The sequence below is a fragment of the Ambystoma mexicanum genome, chromosome 1q (genome assembly GCF_040938575.1).
Source record: "Ambystoma mexicanum isolate Mex_15411 chromosome 1q, UKY_AmexF1_1, whole genome shotgun sequence".
In the NCBI taxonomy this organism is placed as follows: domain Eukaryota; kingdom Metazoa; phylum Chordata; class Amphibia; order Caudata; family Ambystomatidae; genus Ambystoma; species Ambystoma mexicanum.
The window spans coordinates 83,161,470-83,186,670 of NC_090922.1; the positions used below are offsets into that span (position 1 = coordinate 83,161,470).

General features: G+C 44.7%; 1 protein-coding gene across 1 annotated transcript in view; it reads right to left on the reverse strand.

Annotated features, from left to right (window-relative positions):
- Window positions 1-10,501, reverse strand: part of DPEP1 (dipeptidase 1) — a 176,749-nt gene extending 166,248 nt beyond the window's left edge. The window contains exons 1-2 of the mRNA XM_069642535.1: window positions 9,866-10,501; window positions 6,076-6,176 (exon numbers count right to left, since the gene is read on the reverse strand). Of these exons, the coding sequence (XP_069498636.1) occupies window positions 6,076-6,176; window positions 9,866-10,501 (737 nt within the window). The remainder of the gene's footprint in view (window positions 1-6,075; window positions 6,177-9,865) is intronic.
- Between the last annotated feature and the right edge of the window lie 14,700 nt (window positions 10,502-25,201).

The window sequence follows — 25,201 nt, forward strand, 5'->3', positions numbered from 1 at the left end:
CAGCAGCACCTTTACAAAAAGTCTGTATCATCTTATTATAAGGGTTCTAAAAACATCACAGAATCAGCAGAAGAGTCCACAGGTTCAGCTGAATCCAATTGAGCTTTGGATAACAGGAAGGATTTATACGGGTCCCATATATTTTTGAGTTTCGCAAATGGATGTACAGTTGCACAGTATTCAGCTTCCACATCGTGGCAATCCAAGATATCAGATTGCCATAAATCATCCTCAGGCGGGCGTCCACTGCCCCAGACCATAGACACCCTCCTCGTTGCCAGGACCAGGAGAAGACCCAGTAGACGCCTAACATGACCTGAGGCCACCTTTGTGTACGTCAACAAAGCAATTAAGGGGGAAGGGGTCATTTGGTCTCCAACAATCTCACTAATTGTGCTGTACACTTGCGTCCAATATGCATAAATGCGGGGACGGTGCCATTATAAATGTATAAATGTGGCCAGGAAGAATCTTCAGCTTAGACATGCATCTGAGACCTCCGGGTAAAATGTATGTAGGCCAGTAGGAGTGAAGTAGAACTGATTCAAAACTTATATCTGCTATTAAGCGCCACCTTTTTAGTCTGAGCACAACAATAGCGCCACATGGACTCCGGGATAGAGGTCCCCAGGGAATCCTCCCATTTCTCATAAGTCTCCTCAGCCCATCCCACTTTGTTGTCTATAATTTGGGCATATAAACATGAAACCAACTTCCCATTGCCCTCCGACTCTATTGCGCCTTGAAGAAGAGTTGCAACTGGAGGAGCTACCGGAAAGGATGAAAACCAGCCCTTTAAGAGGTTCCTTAGCCTAAAATATAAAAAGCAATCCAACGCAGATGTGCCCCCCATGGTTTTAAACACTTCTAGTGTGAGGAATTGACCTAAGGGAAATAAATCCTGCCATCGGGAGATACCAAGGTTGACCATGCATCGAGTGTAAACATTTTCACCATTTAAAGGAATCCCAGGGAACATGCATAACTGGTAAGGGGGGAGAATACAAACACATTGCAGCAAGACTTTTGCTCAATTCACTGCCAAGCTTTACAGGTGCCCTCTACCATGTTTCTAGCTCTACCTCTACATGGATTACCGATCTCAAAGAGTGCAGGTGATGCAAGGGCTCTTTCTATCTGGACATGAGATCTATCCGGATTAGGGGAATACCAATAGGACAGAAACGACACTTGCACTGCATCATAATAAGATTCGATATTCGGCAGTGCAAGTCCGCCCCTTTCCAAAGGAGCTATCAACTTATCCCAGCGTATTCGGGGCTGCTTGCCCTCGGAAATAAATCCTGGCACAATGGACTTTAATTCCTTGAAGAGGGACAACAGCACCCCAACTGGTGCATTCAGGAAGGTATATAGAAACCTTGGGAGAAGGATCTTTTTAACCAGGCATATACGACCATACAAAGATAATGGTAAATGCTTCCACCTTTCCACAACAGATCAAGCTTGAACAAGTTTTGAGACTATGGGGCTGATTCATGGAATTTGTGCGCCGAAAAACGGGGATTTGTGCGCCATTCTGCCTGCAAATCCCTGTTTAGCAAAGGGGAATTGTGGGCAGAATGGCGCACAAATACCCGTTTTTCGGCGCACAAATTCCATGAATCAGCCCCATAATTGTTCTGATATAAGATCTCAAGTGATCGTGCAAGCTCAATTCCCAAGTATGGAGTGTTCTCTTCATGCCATTGGAAGCCCAATCCATCAACATACTTCCCCTTCCTGTCAGTTAAGGGAAACAGCACCAACTTAGCCGTATTAATGTTAAGACCAGAGTGAAGCCCAAATTCAAGAACATAAACCATAATGGGTGGCAAATTGACCTCCCGCTCAATAACAAACAGTATTATCATATCATCCGCGTTTAACAAAATTACCAATCAGTGTGTGTGTAAACGAACACTTCTGTGGATATGTTTGGACCCAATTAACTCTCCCAAAGGTTCAACTGCCAGAGCGAACAGTAGGGGGGAAAGAGGTCACCCCTGTCTTGTTCCACGACCCATCCGGATCGGTCCAGAAATCTGACCAATAATGTCAAGTTGTGCAAACAGAGAGTTATATAGTAAGGAAACCAGTGAAAGAAACGTCTCCCCAACCCCCATTCGCCAAAGCACTGTGAACAAGAAGGACCATTCCACTGAGTCAAATGCCTTCTCAGCATCCAAAAAGGCAGTGACCACAGAGGCCTGCCGATCCAATGATGAGGACCGGCCGAACACTCTGTGCAAACCATAAGACGTGGACCTCCCAGGGATAAATCCCGCCTGATCTGCCTTCACACTTTTAGCCATTAATGGAGTAAGCCTAGCGGCCAGAAACCTTGACAGCATTTTATTATCAATGTTTATGAGAGAAATAATCCTATACGAGGAGCACTCTTTGGCCTCTTTCCTGGCTTCAAGAGAAGCGTGACGACCGCCTCCCTCATGGACTCAGGCAAACTCCCATCAGTAAAAGCCTACTGAAACACATTCACAAGGTGTGGAACCGTTGCAGATTTGAAGGAGGTAGGGAAGGGTCCTGTGGAGAGGGGGAGGTTTAAAGAGCTGACTGTTTAAGGAGCAAATAGGCCAATGGGAGTGAAAAGAGGTTGGTACTGTGAATGGTGGGTGCTAATTCAATAGGAGAAGCAATTGAGAGTAGAAGGGGTAGAGGAAAAGGTGGTGGAGAGAAGGAGGGTGAGGGAGAGCGAGCAAAACTGTGAGGGCTGTCACAAATGTGAGAGGAAAAGCAGTGAGCAAAGTCCTAGCAGTAAGGGAGGAGGAGAAGGATATTTGCTTGGGTGGTGTGAGCAAAACTTGGAAGGTAGATGGAAATGTCTGGAGGTGATTGTGAAGGGAGGACATTAGGTTTGTAAACCCGGCTGCTTTTAGCAGGTGTAAAAAAACAGGCAGATTCCATGGGACTACATTCCGTTTATTAGTAGGTGGGAGCACCAGAAATCGGGACACTGCACTTAATCTCGTAGGTAAGTAATAGCCCTGCTGCATGCGATAGGGCAGTGCTATCCCTCAATGGGGTTAACTGTTTTTGGGGTCTGTCAAACCCTTGACACATGCGCTGGGTCGTGTGCTTTGATTGAGAGCTTGTTTTCTCCAATAGAAAAAAAATGTGTTGGACGCTTTTTGCGTGCAACATATATTTAATTGTATAGCCCACACGTGTTTTTTCGAAACTCCTGGGTCATTTTCAATGCTAATGATTTCACATACAAGAATTGCAAAAGTGCATCACCCAATGGTTGGTGTTAACCAGTGGTTATCACTCCCATGTGGTATACCCGGTGCAGTGTATACATTTAAAAGGTGATCATTCAAATACATGTATAGCATAGGTTCATCGATAGTGAATTGAATTGTTGCGATCAGTTTCTTAAATATTCGACAACACTGCCCCCGGCCTCTCCGCTGATGCCCTTTTCCTTTCCTCCCCAGACTAAGGTCTGGATGCCTCCAGTGTTGGTCACTTTCAGAAAAACCTTAGCAGCTGTTCGACGGCTACGTCGGGGACTGGCACAGAATAAAAGGCTATTAACAAAACACTTAATTGCCAGCAAATAGGAAGTTAATTAAAAAAAAACTGCCAGCCAGTAACTTTCGTAGATGTTTGTGTTCACTGGCAATATACTGCATGTTGATTGGCCAGTAGAGGAAAGAAGAGCTTCACCTACCCGTCAATCACAGGAGTCGAGTTCATGATAGTCTTGGCCTGTTCTAGGAAAGCGTCTGCAGAGATGAGCCTGAAGAAGGCCCAGAGGACCAGCCCACGCGCCAGCATCTCTCTCAGGATGTGTAGGCACGCTGGAACGATTGTCGACACTAGCTGCCCCCTGCTGCACGCTACAGCCTGTCCTCCTTGGTGTGCCACTCGTGCTGGAGCCGCTTACTCCGGTGCCTCAGACCGTAGATCTTTCGGTATTGGCGGAAGACGCTCTACACCGGGATATCCAAATGCCAAAAGGCTCTGCTTGAGCTGACCGGCCTATCTGCCAATGTCAGTCTCTTTTATCACGTTCTGCACTTCAGGAGTTAATAAATACCTATATTGTAGGGCTGTGATGGGCGAGAACTGAGCAGATAAGCGAGAATTGTCCACGTGAAAGGCATCATTATCCAACACTAGCTAACCACGTGGTTAACCAACAATGAACTACAATAAAGATTTGAAAGGTGCTATTTATTCAAGATACTTGATCACTTCGACACCGAAAATACATAGGGCCTGATTAATGGAAGGGTTTTATAATGGTGCAATCCTTCCATGAATCAGGCCCCATTAATGCGGCACTTAAACATGTTCAAATTGGAGCACAGGATATGTTTTGCAAAACATCTCTCTCTGTAGACGCAAATATCACGGTCTCAAAAACACGCAAAATGCATTTCCTATGGAGCACCTTTCGAGGCATAAGGAAGAGTGATGTTTGATATTTTGATAATTTTGCTTTCGGTCACACAAACAGCACACATTTAATGAGTCGCCCCTAATTTTTGGGGTGGGGAAATTTGATGTCAATTTCACATTTGTGCTACAAGCTAGCATTTTGAAGCTTAAAGTTTCTAAAACTGAAAAAGGAACAGCAAGATACTTTGGTGGTTGGGCTCGCACACACACCTGAAGGTTTGCATTCCGAACAAATATTTTTCTGATTGACGTGAAAAGTGTAATGTGACTGGCAGCTCCAGGGATGCCAACATAGCAGGCACGGACCGTCATTTCGCTCATTGGGCTTTACCCGTAAGCCATGAAGTCCCGCGAGACTTTTCAAATGGTGTAAGGCTTGATTTCTTTAGGACTAAGTGTTTGGAATTGTGATTGGACGTTTTGAACTTAAAGTTCACACACAGTCCAGTTATCTACGAAATCCCTTATTGCTAGATAATGAAAGAAGACTATAAAACAACTCGCCTTTTAAAGCTTAGTTTATATCTATCAGATCTGCAGTGTGAAAAACAAAACACACAAGTCTGATTTTATATGGATATTCACATTTTCTTAATGCCATGCACAATAAACCAGATGTTTGCGCCAACGAATCCCAGCTTTACTGCTTAACCAAAGTGTGATCCTCTGCAAATAATGTAATCCCAGTCTGCTTTACCTGCAAACATCCGGCGTTGACAAAGCCTGCCATCTTTTGTACATCACAATGCTGGTGTCAAAACAGTCCAAAATCCGTCTTTGATTGATAAGTGTCTTTGAGCGATGGCTGCATTACGCATACAACATTACATTTAAAGTTAATGGCTTAACAGTCAAGCATAATACTGAGCGTTTGGTTGGAATCACTAAAATGTGTCTGTGACATGATCTCAAGGCCCAGGCTCAGAAAAAAAATAGACTTACACAGAGAATTAAAAAGGGTGAGAGCACATGACTGGATGGGAGCGTGGGGACACGGAAAAATAGAAAAATAGAAATGGACAGAAATAGAGAATGAGGCACGAAGAGTGAGATAACTTGGTAATGGTCAGCCCTGGCCCACTTAAAGCCCAGATTGGAGAGCACCTGCACTTCGTTTTTTCTAGTTAAAGCTCTGGTTTCTCTGATCAGAGGCAAAGTCAGGGTATGACCCATAGATGCTTAAAATAGGCTTGTTTGAGGATGAACACATCTGCATTTTGAGTTGTGTTGTTTTGTTACGTGTCTAGTGTATAATCACACGTTAGGGTTGCGCCCAAGTTAATTTGAGGTTGTGTTCGGCACCAGGCACAGGTGGCATTGCCTCGAAAGAACATCTCTGGCGTGTTTCGGAACATTGCAATGTGTTCCAGAACAGAGCGGACATGAGATGGGACCTGTACCGACACCTTTTGCACTTATAATGGAAACTTAAAAGTACATTGCCAAGAAGACTGTCCAGAGGCCATAGCGATGGCTAGAAAAGTCCCACTGCTGGGTGCTTTACAAACCTTTAGTAAATACAGTAAACCAGCTAGTGGTGGGGGCGGAGCTGGAGACAGCACGTGGGAACAGCGCAAGAAAGACGTTTCATTCATAGTATAAACTGCCAGGCTATTGTGCCAGTCTATGCAAAAAGGACGAGCATACTCGTCCTTGGCACTTAAGGGGTTAAGGAGATGGAATTCACTGGTGACGGTGGTTGGGGAACATTCAGGGAAGAGAGACGGTGACACAGGCGAGCTGGAAGCCTGTCAAGCAGTAGAAAGAAATCTGCTTATACATATATATATTTTTTTTAACAATAAAGAGCGAGCACCCACCCTCCCCTCCTGTACATCGTTTGGGACGCCTACGTGGGCCAACTCCTTGTTAGGTGGGGGGGGGGGGGGGGCAGGAACAATATTTGTACTGAAGGGGGCAGGAGAGGGCTCAGTATGATAAGGTTCGAATGCCACTGCTATAGAGCATGTCCTGTGCACACCACCCCAGTGCCCTGATCACAATGAAGACACTGATGAGGACATCGATGTCTGCACTTGCTTGCATTCCTTAGCAGAGGGGTGTGGCCGAGCAGCCTGGGTTGGACTATTCCCATTGTTGGATGGCAGGACCAACGCTGATTCGTACATGGCTGTTTTCTTTTTCTAATGGCTCAGATGGATACCAAAATGATGAAATGGAAGCTGCCCACAACAATGCCAGTGGTTATGATTAATTCATGGCATTCCATTCATCACTTTCTCCATTCCATAATTACTTTATATCGGTATCAAAATCATACAAGTATACACCAACAATATACACAGCTAAAAAAACTAAAGTTAAGAACCTTAAAAAACGATAAATCATGAGAAATTTGATAATGCACGATACCTTTATGATAACAAATGATATAGCATAATTTCACCTATTCACATTACATCAGTTGCATCATACACAAAAACAACCTTATGATCCTAGTAAAAAATATATAACATTTTTGCCATTATAAAAGCTGATCTATTTTTCCTAGCGCATCTTATATGACTGAGAACTAAGGGCTCGATTCATGGAATATTTTCCCCGATTCAAAGTGACTTTGCACTGCTGAAAAGTGAATTTGCACTGCTGAAAAGTGACTTTGCACTGCCGGCACAAACCCTGATTAATGGAGCAGTGCAGAGTGTATTTTTGCTGTGCAAAGTCTGGACAAAATCAGCGCATAGTTGGAAATCCACCACCTTACTGCTAAGAAATTGGCAAAATCGGCAGAATTACTACTGGATGTAATTCTGCTGAAATGCCCCTGGAGTCCTAAGGACTCAAAAACATGAGGACTTACATCACCTACCATACATAAATCTGCAGTACCAAGTGATGATGGTAAGGGTAAATCCGTTTGGCAGTATTCCGGCAGTAATCTGCCAAACTCATAAAGAGGGCCAAAGTTTGTTCTAGCTTATTCCAAGACTCTGTGGTAAATGAATCTGATAAACCATGTTATTGGAGAGTCAAGTATAGAGGTAGGGTGATGACTTCCGGGATCTAATCCATCTCCCTTCTTGAATATGGGGACAAACATGCTGCCCTCCATCTTCTGGGTGGTGCGCCTCCTCTGGCAATAGCGTGTAAATACCAGCACCCAACCTGCATATTGCAGCACGCGCATTAGAAACTTAATTTGCTGGAGCCCCTCAGGTCATCACTTCCAAGAAATGAGGGAAATGTTTTGCTAGGAGAGGTCTGGGGGCACTTTTACAGTAGGAGTGAGGTGGGAAGACCAAAAAAAGAGGAGGGGAGCAGAGGTAAAGTGTCAGGACACTGTGGGAGGCATTTTCATTTTAAGCCATTTTGTATTTTATTTGTGATTTATATAGCGCCTTACGCCAAGGCGCTGTACATATGCCAACTTACAGTATAGTAATTATAAGAAGTACAAGAAGAAACAATTCATCGGAATAAATAAATATGAATAATAGACAATCGCATAAAAGAAGGAGCGAGCCCAGTGCACAATTTAGAATTGAAGAAGGTAGCTCTTAAAGGCAGAGCGAAATAGAGAATAAGATGCAATAGATCGGAGAGAAAGAGGTAAAGCATTCCAGTGAAGCGGAGCAAGTACAGAAAAAGAAAGAAAGCGTGACTGAGCACAAGGAGGACAAGGAACTGATACTAAAAATTGTGATTTTGATCAAAGAGCAAGAGAAGGGAGATAGAAACAGACACGGGAAGTCAGATGAACAGGAGCAAGATATGGATATGATAAGGCACTTATAACGCGCCTATACACAAGTGTTCCAAGGCGCGGCGAGGGAGGGGGGAACAGAGGGAAGACAGACAGCGATCATACTAGGCCCTGTGCCATTCAGATCGCGCAAGTGCAAGGGAAAGGGAAAGGGGAAATGGGAAAGTTCAGGGGCAAGGGGGAGGGGACAATGCGGTACATGGGATAATAGAATAAATAAGAAATAAACAAAATACGGCCAGCGGGTGGCAAGTGCAAAGGGTAAGTACAGACATTGGGTGTGAAGTGCTGGTAGTGGGACTGTAGGGATACAGAAACAGCCCCCAAGTGCGCGGGTTGCCAGGAAGGCAGTGCAGGTGTGCGACTGGCGGGGGAGGGGACCTGGGCCCGAGATCAGAAGGTGCCCATGTAACCAGTGCAGTTTCAGCCAGGAAGTCAGCAGAGGAGAAGCAAAGAGAAAAGATTTGAGGTGCTTCCGGAACCAGAGATGATTCTCCTCAAGTTTCAGGGAGACCATAGAGATTTAAAAATAATACTGAGAAAATTGAAATTTAGCTGAGAATGAAAAGATAGCCAGCCAAGAGAACATAGAGAAGTACAAATAGAATCCTGAGGGCAAAGCAAGTGCAGGAGGCAAATTGAAGCATTAAAAACAAGACTTTAAAGGAGCAAGACGGGGAGCCCTAAAAGAAGAAATTAGGAGTTTAGTAGCACTAAATGTAAAGAAAGGCCGAACTTTATGAATATTGAAGAGATGATAATGACAAGAGCGAGAAGTAATGGAAATATGATAGGAAAGAGAGAGGTTGGCGTCAAGATACAGGCCAAGATTCTGGGCAGTAGAGGAAATAGGAAGATGATTATTAGGACAAAAGATGGAGGGGAAGGGTGTGGATAGTACAGGCTGGAAAGAACTAACTTCAGTTTTTGAAGCAGTAAGAACTATAAAATTGTCATTTTTGGTCTTACCACAGTAACAACAAGATTCTGTGGTTCCACTGGAATCATTCTGTTGGGAAGAGAGGTCTGTACAATGGTTTTCGTGGTTATGTTGCAGCTGGAAATTCTTGGGGGGAAATATTGCAGGAATGAAAGAGAAGGCAACGAAAAGAAGGGGGGAATTACTGGCCAGTTGGCAACGGAAAGAAGGGAGTAGTTTCTTACCTGTAACTCCATTTCTCCAGGTTTGGTATCTTTCATGGATTCACATGCTTAGAATATTCCCCGTCGTCAGGCTGGGAACCCTCGGTATATTTATTAAGACGTTTTCCATAGGAAAAAATGTGAAACTTCTGTGTCCTGTCTACGTTGTTTTTGGGCTGCGTACGCATGACCCAATAGGAAGTAGGGTATAAATACCCCGGCCCCCGCGACCCCCTTCAGATTTTAACCCCCAAAGTAGCAGGGGCATATAAAGTTTGCATTCAGGGGAGGCCGGTGGGTGCATGTGAATCCATGAAAGATACCAACGCTGGAGAAATGGAGTTACAGGTAAGAAACTACTCCCTTCTCCAGCATTGCATCTTTCATGGATTCACATGCTTAGAATAGATTATATAGCAGTGCCCCTAACTTGGAGGTGTGCAATGCAAACCAAGATTCTCAGAGCCACACATGCAGTTAGGCATACGAAAAAAACCCCATCATTGTGCATTGACAATAACCCAAATTATGGTATATTGACAAGAGAATACACCCCTCTGTGGGGCTCACCTTACTGAAACAGGTGTCAAAGGACTGCTCGTCCCATCTGCATATCCGCTGCATGCTGTTGCTCTGGGCAATAATGCTGAGTAAATGTATGCGGCACCGACCATGATGCCGCTTGCAGATGTCCACCAGTGGGATTCCGGACCACAATGCCACCAATGACGAGGCGGATCTTGTTGAATGAGCCTTTGGACGTCTTTCCAGAGGCTTTCCTGCTTTAGAGTGACAAAAGGCAATAGTCAACGATACCCAGTGGGCCAGTCCTTGCTTAGAGATATTTTTTCCCTTTCCCGAAGGTCCATAAACCACAAACAGTTGTCTCGTACACCTAAACTCTTGAGTACGACTGAGGTAAAACTTCAGAGCTCTTTTGACATCCAACGTGTGGAGAGCTTTTTCCGCAACAGAAGAGGCTGTCGCGAAGAATGTTGGCAGAACAATAGAAGAATGCTTGTGGAATGTAGTCGGAACTTTTGGTATGAAATGAGGGTTGGTTGCCAATACCACCTTGTCTTTGAAAAACCGCAAGTATGGGGGGTCAATGACCAATGCTTGCAATTCCGAAAGTCTTCTTGCTGAGGTAATCGCCACTAAAAAAGCCATTTTCCATGACAAAAACTTCAACGATGACAACGACATAGGCTCAAAAGGAGCCTTCATTAGTACTGACAGTACTAGATTGAGACTCCAGTTAGAAGGAAACTTTTTGGCTGGAGGAAAGGTCCGAAATAAGCCTCAGGAAATGCTTAACCAGTCGATCGCGAACAACAGAGTTGAATGTCTTTTACGAGTAAATCTTGAAATGGCTGCCAAATGAACTTTTATGGAGGAGAAAGCTAATCCTCTCTCCGCTAAGTGTAGCAAATATGGGAGAACCTGTTCTGACGTGACGTTTAAGGGGTCCACCCCCGGTTGATCCCTGTACCACACACAGAATCTCTTCCACTTACATGCATATGAAATGTTCGTGGATGGAGCTTGTGCTGCCTGTAAAATTCATCGACACTCTGAGGAAATTTTTAGGTCCCCAAACTCGGAGAAGTCAGGAGCCAGGCTGTCAGGCTGAGGGCGTCTGGGTCATGATGCCAAACTGCTCCTTTGTCTTGGGATAGAAGGTTCGGAATCTTCTGGAACCTCACTGGTTCTGTTAACAGTTGGAGCAGGTCTGAGAACCATTACTGTCTCGCCCAGTAAGGAGCCACTACAATTACACGACATGGGTACTTGTGAATCCACTGGAGGGTCCGTCGGATGAGTGGAAACGGAGGGAACGCATACGCAAACATGTTCGTCCACGGGAAGGATAATGCCTCCCCCAGCAAGCTGGGTTGTGGTCATCTGCTCAGGTAATGTCTGCACTTCTTGTTCTCTCGGGTTGCGAAAAGATCCAGGGAAGGATGACCCCACTTCTTGAAGATGTTTGTCAGTTGTTGATCGTTCAATTCCCACTCGTGCAGTTGATTAATTTTTCTGCTGATAAGAGTCTGCTTGTACATTGCTCACTCCTGGAAGATGGTAAGCCATTATGCTTATATCCTGTTTGTGGGCCCAACGCCATATTTCTTGAGCTTCGCTCGAGAGCGTCCTGGAACGAGTGCCCCCTTGCTTCCTGAGGTAGAACATTGTTGTTGTATTGTCCGTTAATATTCTTACGACTGATCCCTGTATGTGTGGCAAAGAGGATTTCAGAGCCCAGCATACCGCTCTTAACTCCAGCACGTTGATGTGAAGGGTCGACTCTGCTGGAGACCATTGACCTTGAACTTGTAGGGATCCCAGATGGGCTCCCCATCCTTTCAGCGATGCATCCGTTACCACCGTCGATTGAAAATCCAGTTCCTGCAGGGGCATCCCCTTCGTCAAATTGTCCGAGAGCTGCCACCACTGAAGTGCTCGTAGAAGCTCGCTACTGATACTCAACTTGTCTGACCATAAGCCTCGACTTTGGGACCATCGGTCTGCCAGAAACTCCTGTATTGGTCTCATGAAGAGGCAACAGTTGTTCACCAATGGGATACAGGACGCCATGGCCCCTAGTAGTGACATGTATTTCCTGACTGACACTCTGGTGCCCACTTTCCACTCCTTCACTTTTTGTTTGAGTTTTTGAACTCTCTCCAAGGACGGCTTCACTAGCCCTGATGGAGTTTGGAATTCCGTGCCCAGAAATATCAAGCTCCTTGAGGGAGCTAAGGAGGATTTCTCAAAGTTGATTGCAAAGCCTAAACGCTGTAGAAGTTAAATGGTGGCCTGTAGGCTTGCTTGTGTCATTCTCGGCGACAAGCCCCTTACCAGCAATCGTCCATGTAAGGGTAAACATGATGACCTTTTCTTCGTAGCCAAGCTGCCACTGGAGCCAAGCATTTTGTGAATGTGCTGGGAGACGATTTTAGTCCGAACGGAAGTACTTTGAATTGGTAATGACTCTGACCGACTACGAACCTTAGAAACTTTCTGTGTCGTCGACGCATGGGTATGTGGAAATATGCGTCTTGTAGGTCTAACGGCGCCAGAAAATCTCCCGGCTGTATGGATCGGATGACCTCCTGAAGTGTATGCATTTTGAACTTCAGGCTTTGCTGAGTCTTGTTGAGAGCCCGAAGGTCCAGAATGGGTCGCCACTTGCCGTTAGGTTTTTTGACCACGAAGTAACGGGAGTAAACTCCCCAACCTCTCTCGGCCACCGGAACGAATTCTATAGCCCCTTTTTGCAGCATAAGGACCATTTCTTGTTGTAATATGTGAAGATAGGGTTGTGCTGAATACACATGTGGAATTTGTGACGGCATCCCCTTGAACTGCAAAGAGTGGCTTAGCTTTACCGTGTCTAACACCCAACGGTCTGATGTTATTCTTTCCCACTCGTCGACGCGACGGGACACTTTGCCTCCCAGGACGTCCTGAAGCTCGTCATTGTTGGGACTTTGACTGCTTGCCTTTTGTGGACGACAAATGTATCCTCCCTTTCTCCTCGAAGCCTGGTAGTCTCAGCCTCTTCGCGTTGCTTGGACAGCACGCCTATAACCTTGGGAGGAGTATGACGGCCTGCTGAAACTCCGGTCTCTGGCTGCAGTAAATCGGGAATTCTCCGATGCTCCGCGGAAGGGGTGAAAGGACCGAAATGCTCTCCCGCTTTGTAGGGCTCCTAGCAACCTTGCCATGTCTGTATCTTCTTTCATACCTTTTAGGGCCTTGTCCACCCTCTCCCAGAACAACTGCTCACCCTCACATGGCATATCGAGCACCTTATACTGGACCTCCAGTCTAAAGCTAGTACATTTCATCCAGGCTTGCCTTCTCAAAACCACTCCGTTGTTTATTTGCTTGAACCCGGATTTCCGCCAAGTGCACAGCGATGTTGATCGAGTGGTTTGATGCCTCTTCCCCGTCACGGACCAGCAACATGGCCGATTTTCTGTGCTCCTCAGGGAGGTGTTCCAGGATAAGGGCCAAACAATGCCACATCTCACGGTCGTATCTTGTCATGATAGCCAGCGAGTTAGCTGCCTTAACCGTCGTTGCTCCTACTGACAAGATCTTCTTACCAAAAGTGTCCTGCCTTCTAGCCTCATTGTCCGGAGGTGTTGTACACTTATGCTGCGATCTGGCTTTTCTAGCAGCTGCCGCTGACACTACCGACTCCGGGGAGGGCTGAGCGGTCAAACATTTAGGTGTAGAATCCGGGGCCTTGAATTTCTTTTTCAACCTGCCCCTTATTGCCGGTTCCGAAAATGGATGGCGCATGGTTCGCATGCCTTCCTGCCAGACGTGGTCCAGAATGGGCACTGAGAAGTCTCACTTCCTCCTCTTCCCCATATGGTCCAATAAGAAGCATTCCTTCTTTTCTTCCTCCGGGACCAAATTCAATACAGGCTTTGCCCATCATCGCATGAAAAGAGCTGATGTCATCTGGCGGCGACGGCTGAGCCGGGCTCCTAGGCGCTTCCACTTCTGCCTCTGATTCCCATGTAGGATATCCTGAAGGGGACGATGAAAAATCTGAAAAAGAGTCTCTAGGCCATTGTTCTGACTCTGAATCTTGCAATTCCCCCTTTTCCGGGTGCGAGCGAGGAGGCTCCTCGCTAACTGGAGGGGAGGCTGGCATCCCTGTCGTTAACCGTGGAACGGGACCTGGTTCATCGTCGGCAGGCACCGCTGGTATCCCTGTAGGTGCACCTACGGGGGGTAACCTCGCACCCAATTGGCTCAAAAGAGACTGCAGCGTGGTCAACACCTTTAAGGATAATACTGACTGAGGGTTTAACAAAGACGATGCAACAGAGACACTTTGCCCTCCTGAAATCGTCGACGAGCCAACGCCCTGCAATCCCAGATCCGCTGGACCAACAATCTGTTCTCGGTCTTCCTCCATTGACGATATTGAGAAAGCTGCTTCCTACTGCAACAGGTTATCTGGCAAAACCGCATCGTACACCTCCGGCTGCCGAGCCCTTGGAGGATCCACCGTCGACGATGTCAATGTGGAAGCCCTTTCAATCGTCGCTGCCGGAGTCGATGAAGCCACTGCAGGTATTGCCTCCACCGGTGGTAATGATCCCGTCAAGGATGGAACCCCTGTCCACGATGGTGGAGGCTGTGAGGCAGGCTCTTTAGGCGATCCCGCCTTTTTTGAGCTAGACCTATGTATCGTCGAGTCTCTACTCGAGGAAGACCTGTGATGGGCTCCTGAGGAGGAGGTCTTTAAAGCAAAGGATCTTTCCCTTTTTTTGACGAAGATGAAGAAGAAGACTTCTCTTGATGGCGATCTTGTCCATGTTCCGAAGAGGATTCTTTCGCCGGGTGTTTCTCTGAGGGACGTTTCTCTGTAGAACGTGGCTTCTTCACCAGAGGCTCTGCAGACACCGATCGGCGATGGACTACCGAAGATTTAGGCCTCGATGCCAGACTGTGTGCAGATCCTACCTCCGATGAAGGGTAGGTCCGCTCATTTAGCCACGTCACCAGACAACTATTCCGATCTTTCAGCGTCTTCTTTGAGAAACCCTTACAAATCTCACAACTGTCTGCAGAATGATGGGGGTGTAGACAATTCAGGCAATCCATGTGCCCATCTCCTTCATAGACTTTCTTCAGTCCGCACGTGGCACACGGGCGGAACAACGCCTTTCCAGACATTGTAAAAGAAAGGCTTGCAAAGAGTAGAATTCAACCTTGTAAGAGGAGAAAAACACAAGGTGCTCCTGCTACTTTAGAGAAGGTTGAAATCTGAAGGGAGCTGCGGGGGAGGGACAATTTATACCCTATTTAATATTATAAAATAATATAATATAATATATATATATATAAGCAGCCCAAAAACGACATAGACAGGACACAGAAGTGTCGAAATTTTTTCCTATGGAAAACATCTTAATAAATATACAGAGGGTTCCCAGCCTGACGACGGGGAATATTCTAAGCATGTGAATCCATGAAAGATCCAATGCTGGTGAAGGGGGGAATTACTGGCCAGTTGGCTGCAGCGTTTTACTTTAATAGATGGAAAGTGGCAACATAAATGTTACAAATGTTATGTTATGTTAACCTGATGTGTAAAGTGCTCATTCACCCCAAAAAGCATCGTGGTCATCCGCCAGGGACAGTGGACCTGAATATTTACTATTAGAGGATGGGCATCCAAAACCCCTTGAAAACAAGTGAAAAAAGTGGAAGCATTTCTCACAACAAAACTGAGGAAATTCAGCAGGTGTTGGAAGTGACGCCAATTTTAACTCTGAGTAAACCCCTGTGGCTCAGCCGATGACCACATAGATGATATTATAGATGGCATCAGCAGTGACATTCGAAATTACATCATCCATAACATCAGCCAGGCAGGAGAGACTCCAAGGTTAGGTTGTCGTCACTTCCAATACCCACTGAATTTCATGTGTCTGGTTGTGAGAAATACTTTGACCGTAACTGTCTTTTAACTAAAGCTTTTTCACTGCTATATGCATAATCACAGTTAGCCATTTTTTCCAAATCACACAGAGCAAAGCACCACCCAGTAGACATCATCACTAGAGGTTCACCTTCAGTTCGGAGCCAGATGGGCAATTCATGTTGGCATACACATTATCTAACATGTCCAGCCATTACTCTAGGAAAATGTCTTTGTCTCTAAGGCAGCACTATTTTATGCATAGAATTTTTCAAACCAAGAACCATAGCTCTAAGGTATTCAGACGACTGCATACATGTTTCACCCTTCTTGGGAATTGTCAGTGCAATACAATCTGAACTCTCGTGGTTGGAGAATTTGGAACAAACATCAGCAACATTTTGGGGGAATATAAAAGGCTTGGAGAAAACTTACACTTGAAAGGTGAAAGCAGAATCAGCTATTTCCACCAGGTCACACAGCACAGTACCACCCAGTGACCATCACTTGAATTTCACCTGCATTTCAGAGCCAGCTGGGCAATGTATTGTGGTTATGTATATGAGCTCAAATGTCAAGCCTTTGCTCCAGGAAAATGTCTTTGTCTATGGGGCAGGGCTTTTATTATACATTTGAAACAGACCCACGTCTCTCAAGGATTCATAAAACTGCACACATGTTTCACCCTTATTAGGAATCATCAGTGCAGGATAGTCAAACCCCTGTGGTTGGAGCGTTGGGGCATGTTGAGCAAACATCAGCAAAGTTGTGGTGGGATGATAAGGCTTGAAAAAACCCTTTTATCTGATCTGTGAAAGCAGAATTAGCCATTTCAGTCGAAACACACACAACACAGCGCCACCGACTAGCCTTCCTGATGTCTGATTTTAATATAACATATTTTTTATGTATTATTAAACTTGATTATGTTGTTACCTTAACTGTATTATTTCTGATGTTTGTAGACTTTGTTTTTGTTGGTTTAACCTTAACTCTTTTGTAAATATTTTTTTTCAAATAATGAAGATATATATATTTATACATATGTTGTATATGTTGCACAATTGCTAAGAAATCCATTCCCAAGAGGTAATCGCACTCGATGACACATAAATCCATGTTCTTGTAAATCAATCCAGACACTGCACTCAATGGTTTCATTTAGCAGTTGGCATAATTATTTCTAATGGCAAAACTGATGCATTTCACCACTTTGGTCTTCCTCTGAGTATTACAGCGTTCATGTTTCCTTGCACTTTTTATTCTTATTTTGTGAGTATCAGAACCTTTATCCTTTCCATGACAATGCAGGACCTAGGGCGCCCGTGTGCATCATGGCCACCATTTTAGAGTGTTGTTATTCAACCTTAAACATATCACGGTAGGCACTAATGTATTGAAATGTTGCTGTTTGGAATCACAAAGCGCAGTCTCAGGCTCATTAAATATGGAGCGATATCAAGTATATAAGCATCAAGAAAACAAGATGTACCCATTAGTCCATTAGTAATCTACTTTTTCCATTTCAGTTGCAATGTTCATTACACCATTGCTATTGCCATTATCTCAAGGATAATTTGTGTGGAGTCAGCATCTCGCATTGTTTATAGAACAGCATATGTAAGGTGTTTGACATTTATAAAATCGATGTCACCTGCAGTGCAGTTTATATAAATAAAGTGCTTGATGCTCATGGTAATCATGTTTCGTCATATGCACAATGCATATACATTCTCAAATGAGACTCAAATGTATCAGTCTGGCAATTTGCATAGCTCAAGTGCTTGGTGCTTATGATCTGCATGATTTATAAAGTGCACAGTGCATACACAGTCCCATGAGAAATATACACATATGTATATATGCATATTATGCCATTGCGCTAGCTCATGGCATTGTTAAGGATAAGAAGAATGGCTTTTGGTGTTTCAGAAAATAACATTTCTTAATAACTCTTGAACCCTTCAATGAAAAACTGAAAAGATGCCAAGGTAAAATTTGGAGGCAGCTGCCTCTGCATGGAACATTTCACAATTATGACACACACACTTATGACATATGCTCTTATGGCACACTCCTACAACACACACTGTTATGATACATGCTCCTACGACAGAGACACTCAGAAAACACACACTTACCACACATTCTTTTATGACACATACACTTACGCTGTCATACTATTATGACAAATGCTCAGAATAAACGTACAGCTTCTATACAAAATCTATACTTACATGTAGTTAATGTACATTCCACAAGCTCAACATTAATGCACAGCTTCTATACAAAATATAAACATACTTGCAGAGTATGTACATTACTCATGCTCAGAATTAATGTACAGCTTCTATACAAAATGTACATGTAGAGCATGTACATTGCACACACTCATAATGACTGTACACCATCTATACAAAATGTACATGTTGAATACATACATTACACACACTCTCTGAATCAATGCACGGCTTCTCTACAAAATGCACATGTACATGCTTGTATGCCTTGCAACACACAGTCTTATAACACATGCTCTTTGAACACATGCTCCTCCAACATATGATCCTTCCACACACACACACACACTATTACCATGCACGCTCTTACAGTACACATGACACATACACTTTTTCCATGTGCACGCTCATACAACGCACACACACACATAACACATGATCTTACCAACACATGCTTAACACACACTTACAAAACATACAATTACTGCTGAGTGCTGTATGCTATTACAACACATGCTCAGAATCAATGTACAGCTTCTATACAAAATGTACATGCTCATAGTCCTTACATCACAGTTTTATGACACACCCTCTTATACGACATGCCCTCTTATATGACACACGTTCCTATAACATGCTCATATGACACACACAGCTATGACACACACTCTTATCGCCCACATGCTTTTTGTGACTCACAATTATGACACATAAACTTATGCCATTTGCTGTTACGCTAGTACAACACCCACTTAGAATAAATGTACAGCTTTGATACAAAATATACATGTACATGTAGAATATGTATATTACACATGCTCAGAATTAATGTACAGCTTCTGTACAAAATGTACACATACAAGTATAGAATGCTTATTACATCCTCAGAGTCAATGTACAGTTTTATACAAAAAGTACCCGTACAGTACATACATTACACATGTACAAATTCTAAACAAAATGTTCATGTACATGTAGAGTATGTACATTACACATTCTCAGAATGAATGTGCAGCTTCTATACAAAATGTACACGTAGAGTGCATTCATTACACACGTTCAGGATGAATGTACAGCGTCTATACAAAATGTCCACCTACATGTAGAGTATGTACAATACATATGTTCAGAATGAATGTACAGGTTTTATACATAATGCACATGTACATGTATAGTATGTACATTATAAATGCTCAGAATGAATGCACAGTTTCTATACAAGTGTACATGTATAATGTGTACATTACACACACGCATGCTACCGTAGATATGTAAATTCACAAACAATTCAGAACTAAGTTGGGACATAGTGGCGGCTGAAAAAATCACAGCCATACAGTTTGGAAACAGGGACAAATTCTACCAGATCTGGCCCCCTTCTTGGATTACACACAGCAGTTCCCAGGAGTAGCAAGAATGCCCCTGGCCCTGCAATGGGCAGAGAAGCTAGACTAAAGTAAAGTCTGGAAAGCGCGAAGCAGAATCCAGAAGCTCTACAGCCTAAGGTGACTTCGAAGGTCCATCGAGTCCTGCACCCTGAAGCTCTATCATGATGTCTGGCCATAATAACAATAAGTCAACATCCTCTGACGTGGAATACCCTCCCCGTATGAAGCATAATGTGAAAACTGCTGTCTCTCTGTGTTTTCCGGTGTCCTCTCTTCCCCTCCCCCAAGGACTATAATGGTTGTTTGTTTCTGTTATTTATTTTCTTTGTTACTGTTATTACGAAGCTCATAGGTTTTAAAAAAAAGAAAACCAGGACTAACTTTCATGTTAGTTTTCAGTAGGTGTAAATTGAATACATGCATGAACTGTACAACCCATATACACCTCTTGTACACCTCTTGTATGTATTGGAAACTCACATCAAAGTTATAGCTCACTAATATGAGCATTCATATGTATAGGAGGCATACAATATGTGAGCACAATAAATGTTTATTTCATATATAAACTCTACAAGTATTTGTTGAAGAAATACATTTAGTACATTTATGCTACTATACATAGGAACATTCACATCAAAGTGAGGGCTAACTTTGATGTCAGTTTTCAGGGGATGTAAATTGTGCACATGTACAAACTGAAAAACCCATATATGCTTCTTGTGCATATTGACCAAACCCTCATACACCTTAAACCACACATTCTAGCCACACATGCTGAAAAGAAATACACTATTATGATAGTCTTCTGACACACGCTCTTACGACAAATGCTCATATGATACTCACACTTACAACACACACTCTTATGACACTTGCACTTATGACACATGCTCTTGCAACACACACTCTTATGACACATGCTCCTATGACACACACTCTGACACACACGACACATGCTGCCACATATGCTCCTACCACATACGCTCTTATGACACATTCTCTTATGACACAACTTCTTACAACACACACACTTATGCCACATACACTTATGCCACGTGCTGTTAGACAACATCGTCTTTCATCACACACATTACTTCTCATGTTTATTTATTTATTTTTAAATTTATAGCAGCGGACAAAGCCCTGTGGCATCTAGGCGCTTGTTACAGTACAAGTATGAACATTTGTGCAAATACACAGTACAGTGAGCCTCACCTCATGGTGTGGGGGCTACAACAGTGTGCAAATAGGCAAATGGACATAATAGGTAGCATATGTGTAGGTCCATGGTACAGTGAGCCTCACTCATGTTGGGGAGGGGGGGCTACAGCAGTGTGAAAGTAGACAAATTGGCATAATAGGTAACATTTGAGTTAGCGCACGGTACAGTGAGCCTCAACTCATGGTGCAGGGGCTACAGCAGTGTGCAAGTAGGCAAATGGGCATAATAGTTAGCATTTTTGTATGTACACAGTACAGTGAGCCTCCCCTCATGGTGCTGGTGCTACAGCAGTGTGCAGATAAGCAAATGGGCATAAATGTTAACAATTCTGTAAATACACAGTACAGTGAGCCTCACCTCATGGTGTGGGCGGCTGTAGCAGTGTGCAAGTAGGCAAATGGGCATAGTAGGTACCATTTGAGTAAGTACACAGTACATTGTGTCTCACCTCATGGTGTTGGGGGCCACAGCAGTGTGCAAATAGGCTAATGGGCATAATAGGTAGTCACAAGTAGTCCATGTTATGTAACTGCATATGTCAGGGGTAAGACTGGCCTTGGGCCCAGTACTATTGGGACTGTGGGGCCAGGAACCATGAAGAAACCCGGATCCAAAGGGTTTCCGTACTTTAAAGGGCTGTTGTGCCCTTTCTGCAGACAGATCCAGCGTTCAGCCCGCCGGAACTACAATTCCCAGCAGGCTTCGCGGGCCCGCGAGCCAATGGGAAGCCGCACTGGTTGTGGCACGCGACGAATGCGCATGCGCAAGCTCCAAGGCACGGGGTTTATGCTCGAGACGCCGACGAGAGAGGACGTGAGCCCAGCAGCTCCCCGGAATCCATACGCGAGGGGCCAAGAGCCACAGGAACCACGATCCGGCCCCTCGCAGACACAAGATAAGTGCCGCTCACCCCAGGGAGAGTCTGGGATCCTAGGGGAAGCGCAGGGGGCATACCCCGACCCCTTCTAGAGCCCCTGCGCATCACGCAAAAGCTAAGTGGGCGGATTCACGGGAAAGTCGTGTTTGTTAACTGAAGGAAGTGTGCATGGTTTCGAGTGCATTCATCTCTTGGGAAAAGCGCCGGAAGGGTGCGTGAGATGAAGCACTAGCTTGGGGAACCCGGTCTGAGGAAAGACCGCGTTCTGACACCCGGTCTGAGGAAAGACCGCGTTCTGACACCCGGTCTGAGGGAAGACCGTGTTTCTGGGCAAAAGTAACATTGGGGCTTGATAAGCCACGTGCGGCAGCGCACCCTAAAATTCCTGGATTGTTTACTTTCAAATGCTGAACGCGTGTTGAGAGAGTTTGCAAGAGAGTGTGAGACCAGCAGAACGTATGACAAACGCTAATGCTTGTCCTTTGTTTTCTTTTAGTTTGAACCCGATTCGAACCTGAATCTCGGACTGCAAGGACGTGGCACAGGACTTGACAGTCTTGCAGGACAGGACTTTAAAGACTAAAGCAAAGCTAAGTGTGCTAGTGCATGAGACTGTGTTCATGAAAATGTAAATGGGCTAATGTCAACAATTGTTTGTTGCTACCTTGGTATGTTGTTGTAGGCTCAAAAGAGCACCTTCAGGTTGGTTCAAGGGGTCTGGTGAGGGTGGCAGCACCTTTACATGTAGAGGTGTTACGGCAGTTCCACCAGCCAGTTTGAGGAAAGTGTGCAGGCATCGTTTACCCTAAAATCCCCAGTCCTATCCATAACTTCTTCCCAACCCTCAATCCGGTAATCCTAAAATCCCTTTACCTATCCAACCATCGAGACCCTAACCCTCCTTCCCCGCTCTGGTTAAGGAGGCCTGTGTAAAGCTCTGTCTTGCAGGCACTGAAACCATTGAGGGGGTGGTTGGTACTGCGTCGCTCCTGCGCCTAGGACCTGAGCATCTCTGACAGCATACGGGTTGCATCATACCCAATTTTCCCAGTATTTTCTGTTGTCCATGGGATCACCAAATGTTATCAACTTGGTTGGAAACAATGGGCACTCCTTTATCTGTGTCCTTATTTTTTCTTTTCTCTACTATCTTATCTTCTTCACTATTTATATCTACTAACGCTTTCATTCCTATTGTCTTCTCTGTCGTCTTGCAGCATTGCGTGATGCAGATCTTAATCACAAGTAGTGCTACTAGTACCAATATTAGTCGTCTTAGTAATATTTTGTGTCTGTCTTCCATCCATGTTGGCATCCATGAAAATATATACGACAGCCAGCTGTGATCTTTTCCTGTACCTTTGGCTTCCTCCTCCATCTTGGCGTGCATTTTCGACAATCCGGTAACTAGTTCTGTGAGTGTGCCATCTGCTTCATCATTTGCGGGCACAAATGTACAGCAAGAAGTCCCGATCTTGGCGCAAACTCCTCCTTTCATTACTGTGAATAGGTCTAAAACATAATTGTTCTGGAGGGACATCAACCTTACTGCTCTGAGCTCTTCTTTTATAGCATTGAAGTCATTTACAGTTGAGTTTATGGTCTGCATCAGCTCCCATCTTGTAATCTGGAGCCATTTTGCATTTGTGTAAGTCTGTACTGCTGGAACTACTGATGCGAAGAACATTTTTGTCCTACTGAACAAACGGTGTCCAGGTAGTACGTCGTCCAGAGATGCTCTTTTTACTTTACTCACTTCCACTGACCTCTTATATCTCCTTGCATTGTCAATCTTAGGGAAGTTTTCTGTTTTGATGTCTTTGTGTGGCACTACTAGTGCTGGCGTAGTGATGTGCATCAACGAACATACTCCTCCCCAGTTGGGCGTCAGCTTTTCATGCGCCTTAGACCCACACGCCCAATAATGAACCATTAATACTGCCATCCCAACCTTCATGCTTGGATGGTTTTCTGTTTGTTTGCACTCTTTGTTCTCTCCAACCTTTACTGCACCATCATTTTGGAAACATAATGCTGCATTTTTCAGTGGTAATATGGGCATTGGTCCAGCTTCATTCTCCACCCATGTCAGTTACTTTGCACTTGCAATCTATTCCTTCAGGCATTTATCATTTTCATCTTGTACCCTGTTTACGAGAACTTGCAGGAGCGTGTGTGCTTTGCTACCTACTACTCCCTCCTTCCATCCTTGAGCTGTGTATACTTGACCATACACAAACATCTGTGGTTGTTCCCAACATCCTGGTTCTCCACCTATTTCCTTGGGTCCCTTCTTAGGACATGGTAATTCTTTCAGTGTTATTGTTTTTGTCTCTCCCTCCTGTGGGCTGTCAGTTATGTATTGTATAGCCTGGTCTTGTTTCCAATAATTGTCCATCATGTCAAGTGTTTTCATATAGCTATCTTCATAGGGGAATGTTGTCTTGGGCATCCATCGCAATGTTGCTGTTCTCCCTTGGAATCTTCCTTGGGTTGCAAACATGGACAGGTACATAAGGTATTGTCCTCTTGCTTCTGGTATTTCAGTAGATACACACATTCTGGAGGCACTCATGGCATAGGGGATTAGTGAGCAGACAAAGCAGCTCTCCCCTGTGGTTTGTTTACCTACTTTAGTCATGTGCTTGTATCACATGTTATTAGATACTCGAGCAGTATCAGCGAGATAGAGATCCAACCCTCCCATGTCTGCATCAGCACTGCGTCTACCTCTCCTTACTGTACTTACAGTGCTTAACTTTCCACTTGACATGGTCGTTCCACCTGCTGGAGTTGGGGTTGTGTTAGTATCACAAATGTCAGCAATGTCCTCTTCTTCAAATGAAGTTTCAGTCTCAAAACCCTCCCCCTCCTCCTCACCTCTGTCTTTTGTCCTGATTTTCTTTCCTTCCTTGTTTCCTGGTTTCTCTTTTTTTTATGAAGATATGGACGGCCACGAAAGGACGCCACCGCGACACCGTATAGGTTAGGCGGTGAAAGATCCTCTGTGACCGTCGGATGAGGGGAAAAAGCCAAAGGCACAAAAAACCCCTATTGGAAGATTTCAGGTTGTGCTCCGTAAGCAGGTAGAGTAGGCTTCACATGAAGGACCAATGTCCACAGAAACGGAAGGCGAAGACAGTCCAATGAGCAGGCAAGGTCGGTACACAGGAAGATGAACAGTTCACAATAACGGAAGGCAGAGGCAGTCCAAATAGCAGGCAAGGTCGGTACACGGGAAGATGAACAGTTCACAATAACGGGAGGCAGAGGCAGTCCAAATAGCAGGCAAGGTCGGTACACGGGAAGATGAACAGTTCACAATAACGGGAGGCAGAGGCAGTCCTAAAGCAGGAGAGAGGAGGGAAGGAGGGTAGAGCAGAATGAGAGTAGATAGAGAAAAGAGGAGGGCAGACGGGACGAAGGAGAGAGAGAGAGAGAGAGAGAGTGAGACGGGAAGAAAAGGGAAAAGGAACGAAAGTAAGGAAAGAAAGAAACAGCAGGAGCGGGCGGAGGTAACACAGAAGGCTTTCTATCGTGGCAAAAGCAAGCGAAAAACCAGGAAGCGTTGCAACGCGTACGCGACCCGGAAGCAGAAGGCTAAAAGCTCCTGGTCGCGTACGCGAGCGGAGAAAGACTAGACCTGCAAGCACGTAGGGGAGAAAGGAACGTGACGGCAGGATCTACGGCGGACCACGTCGATACCGATCCCAGACTCGCCATCT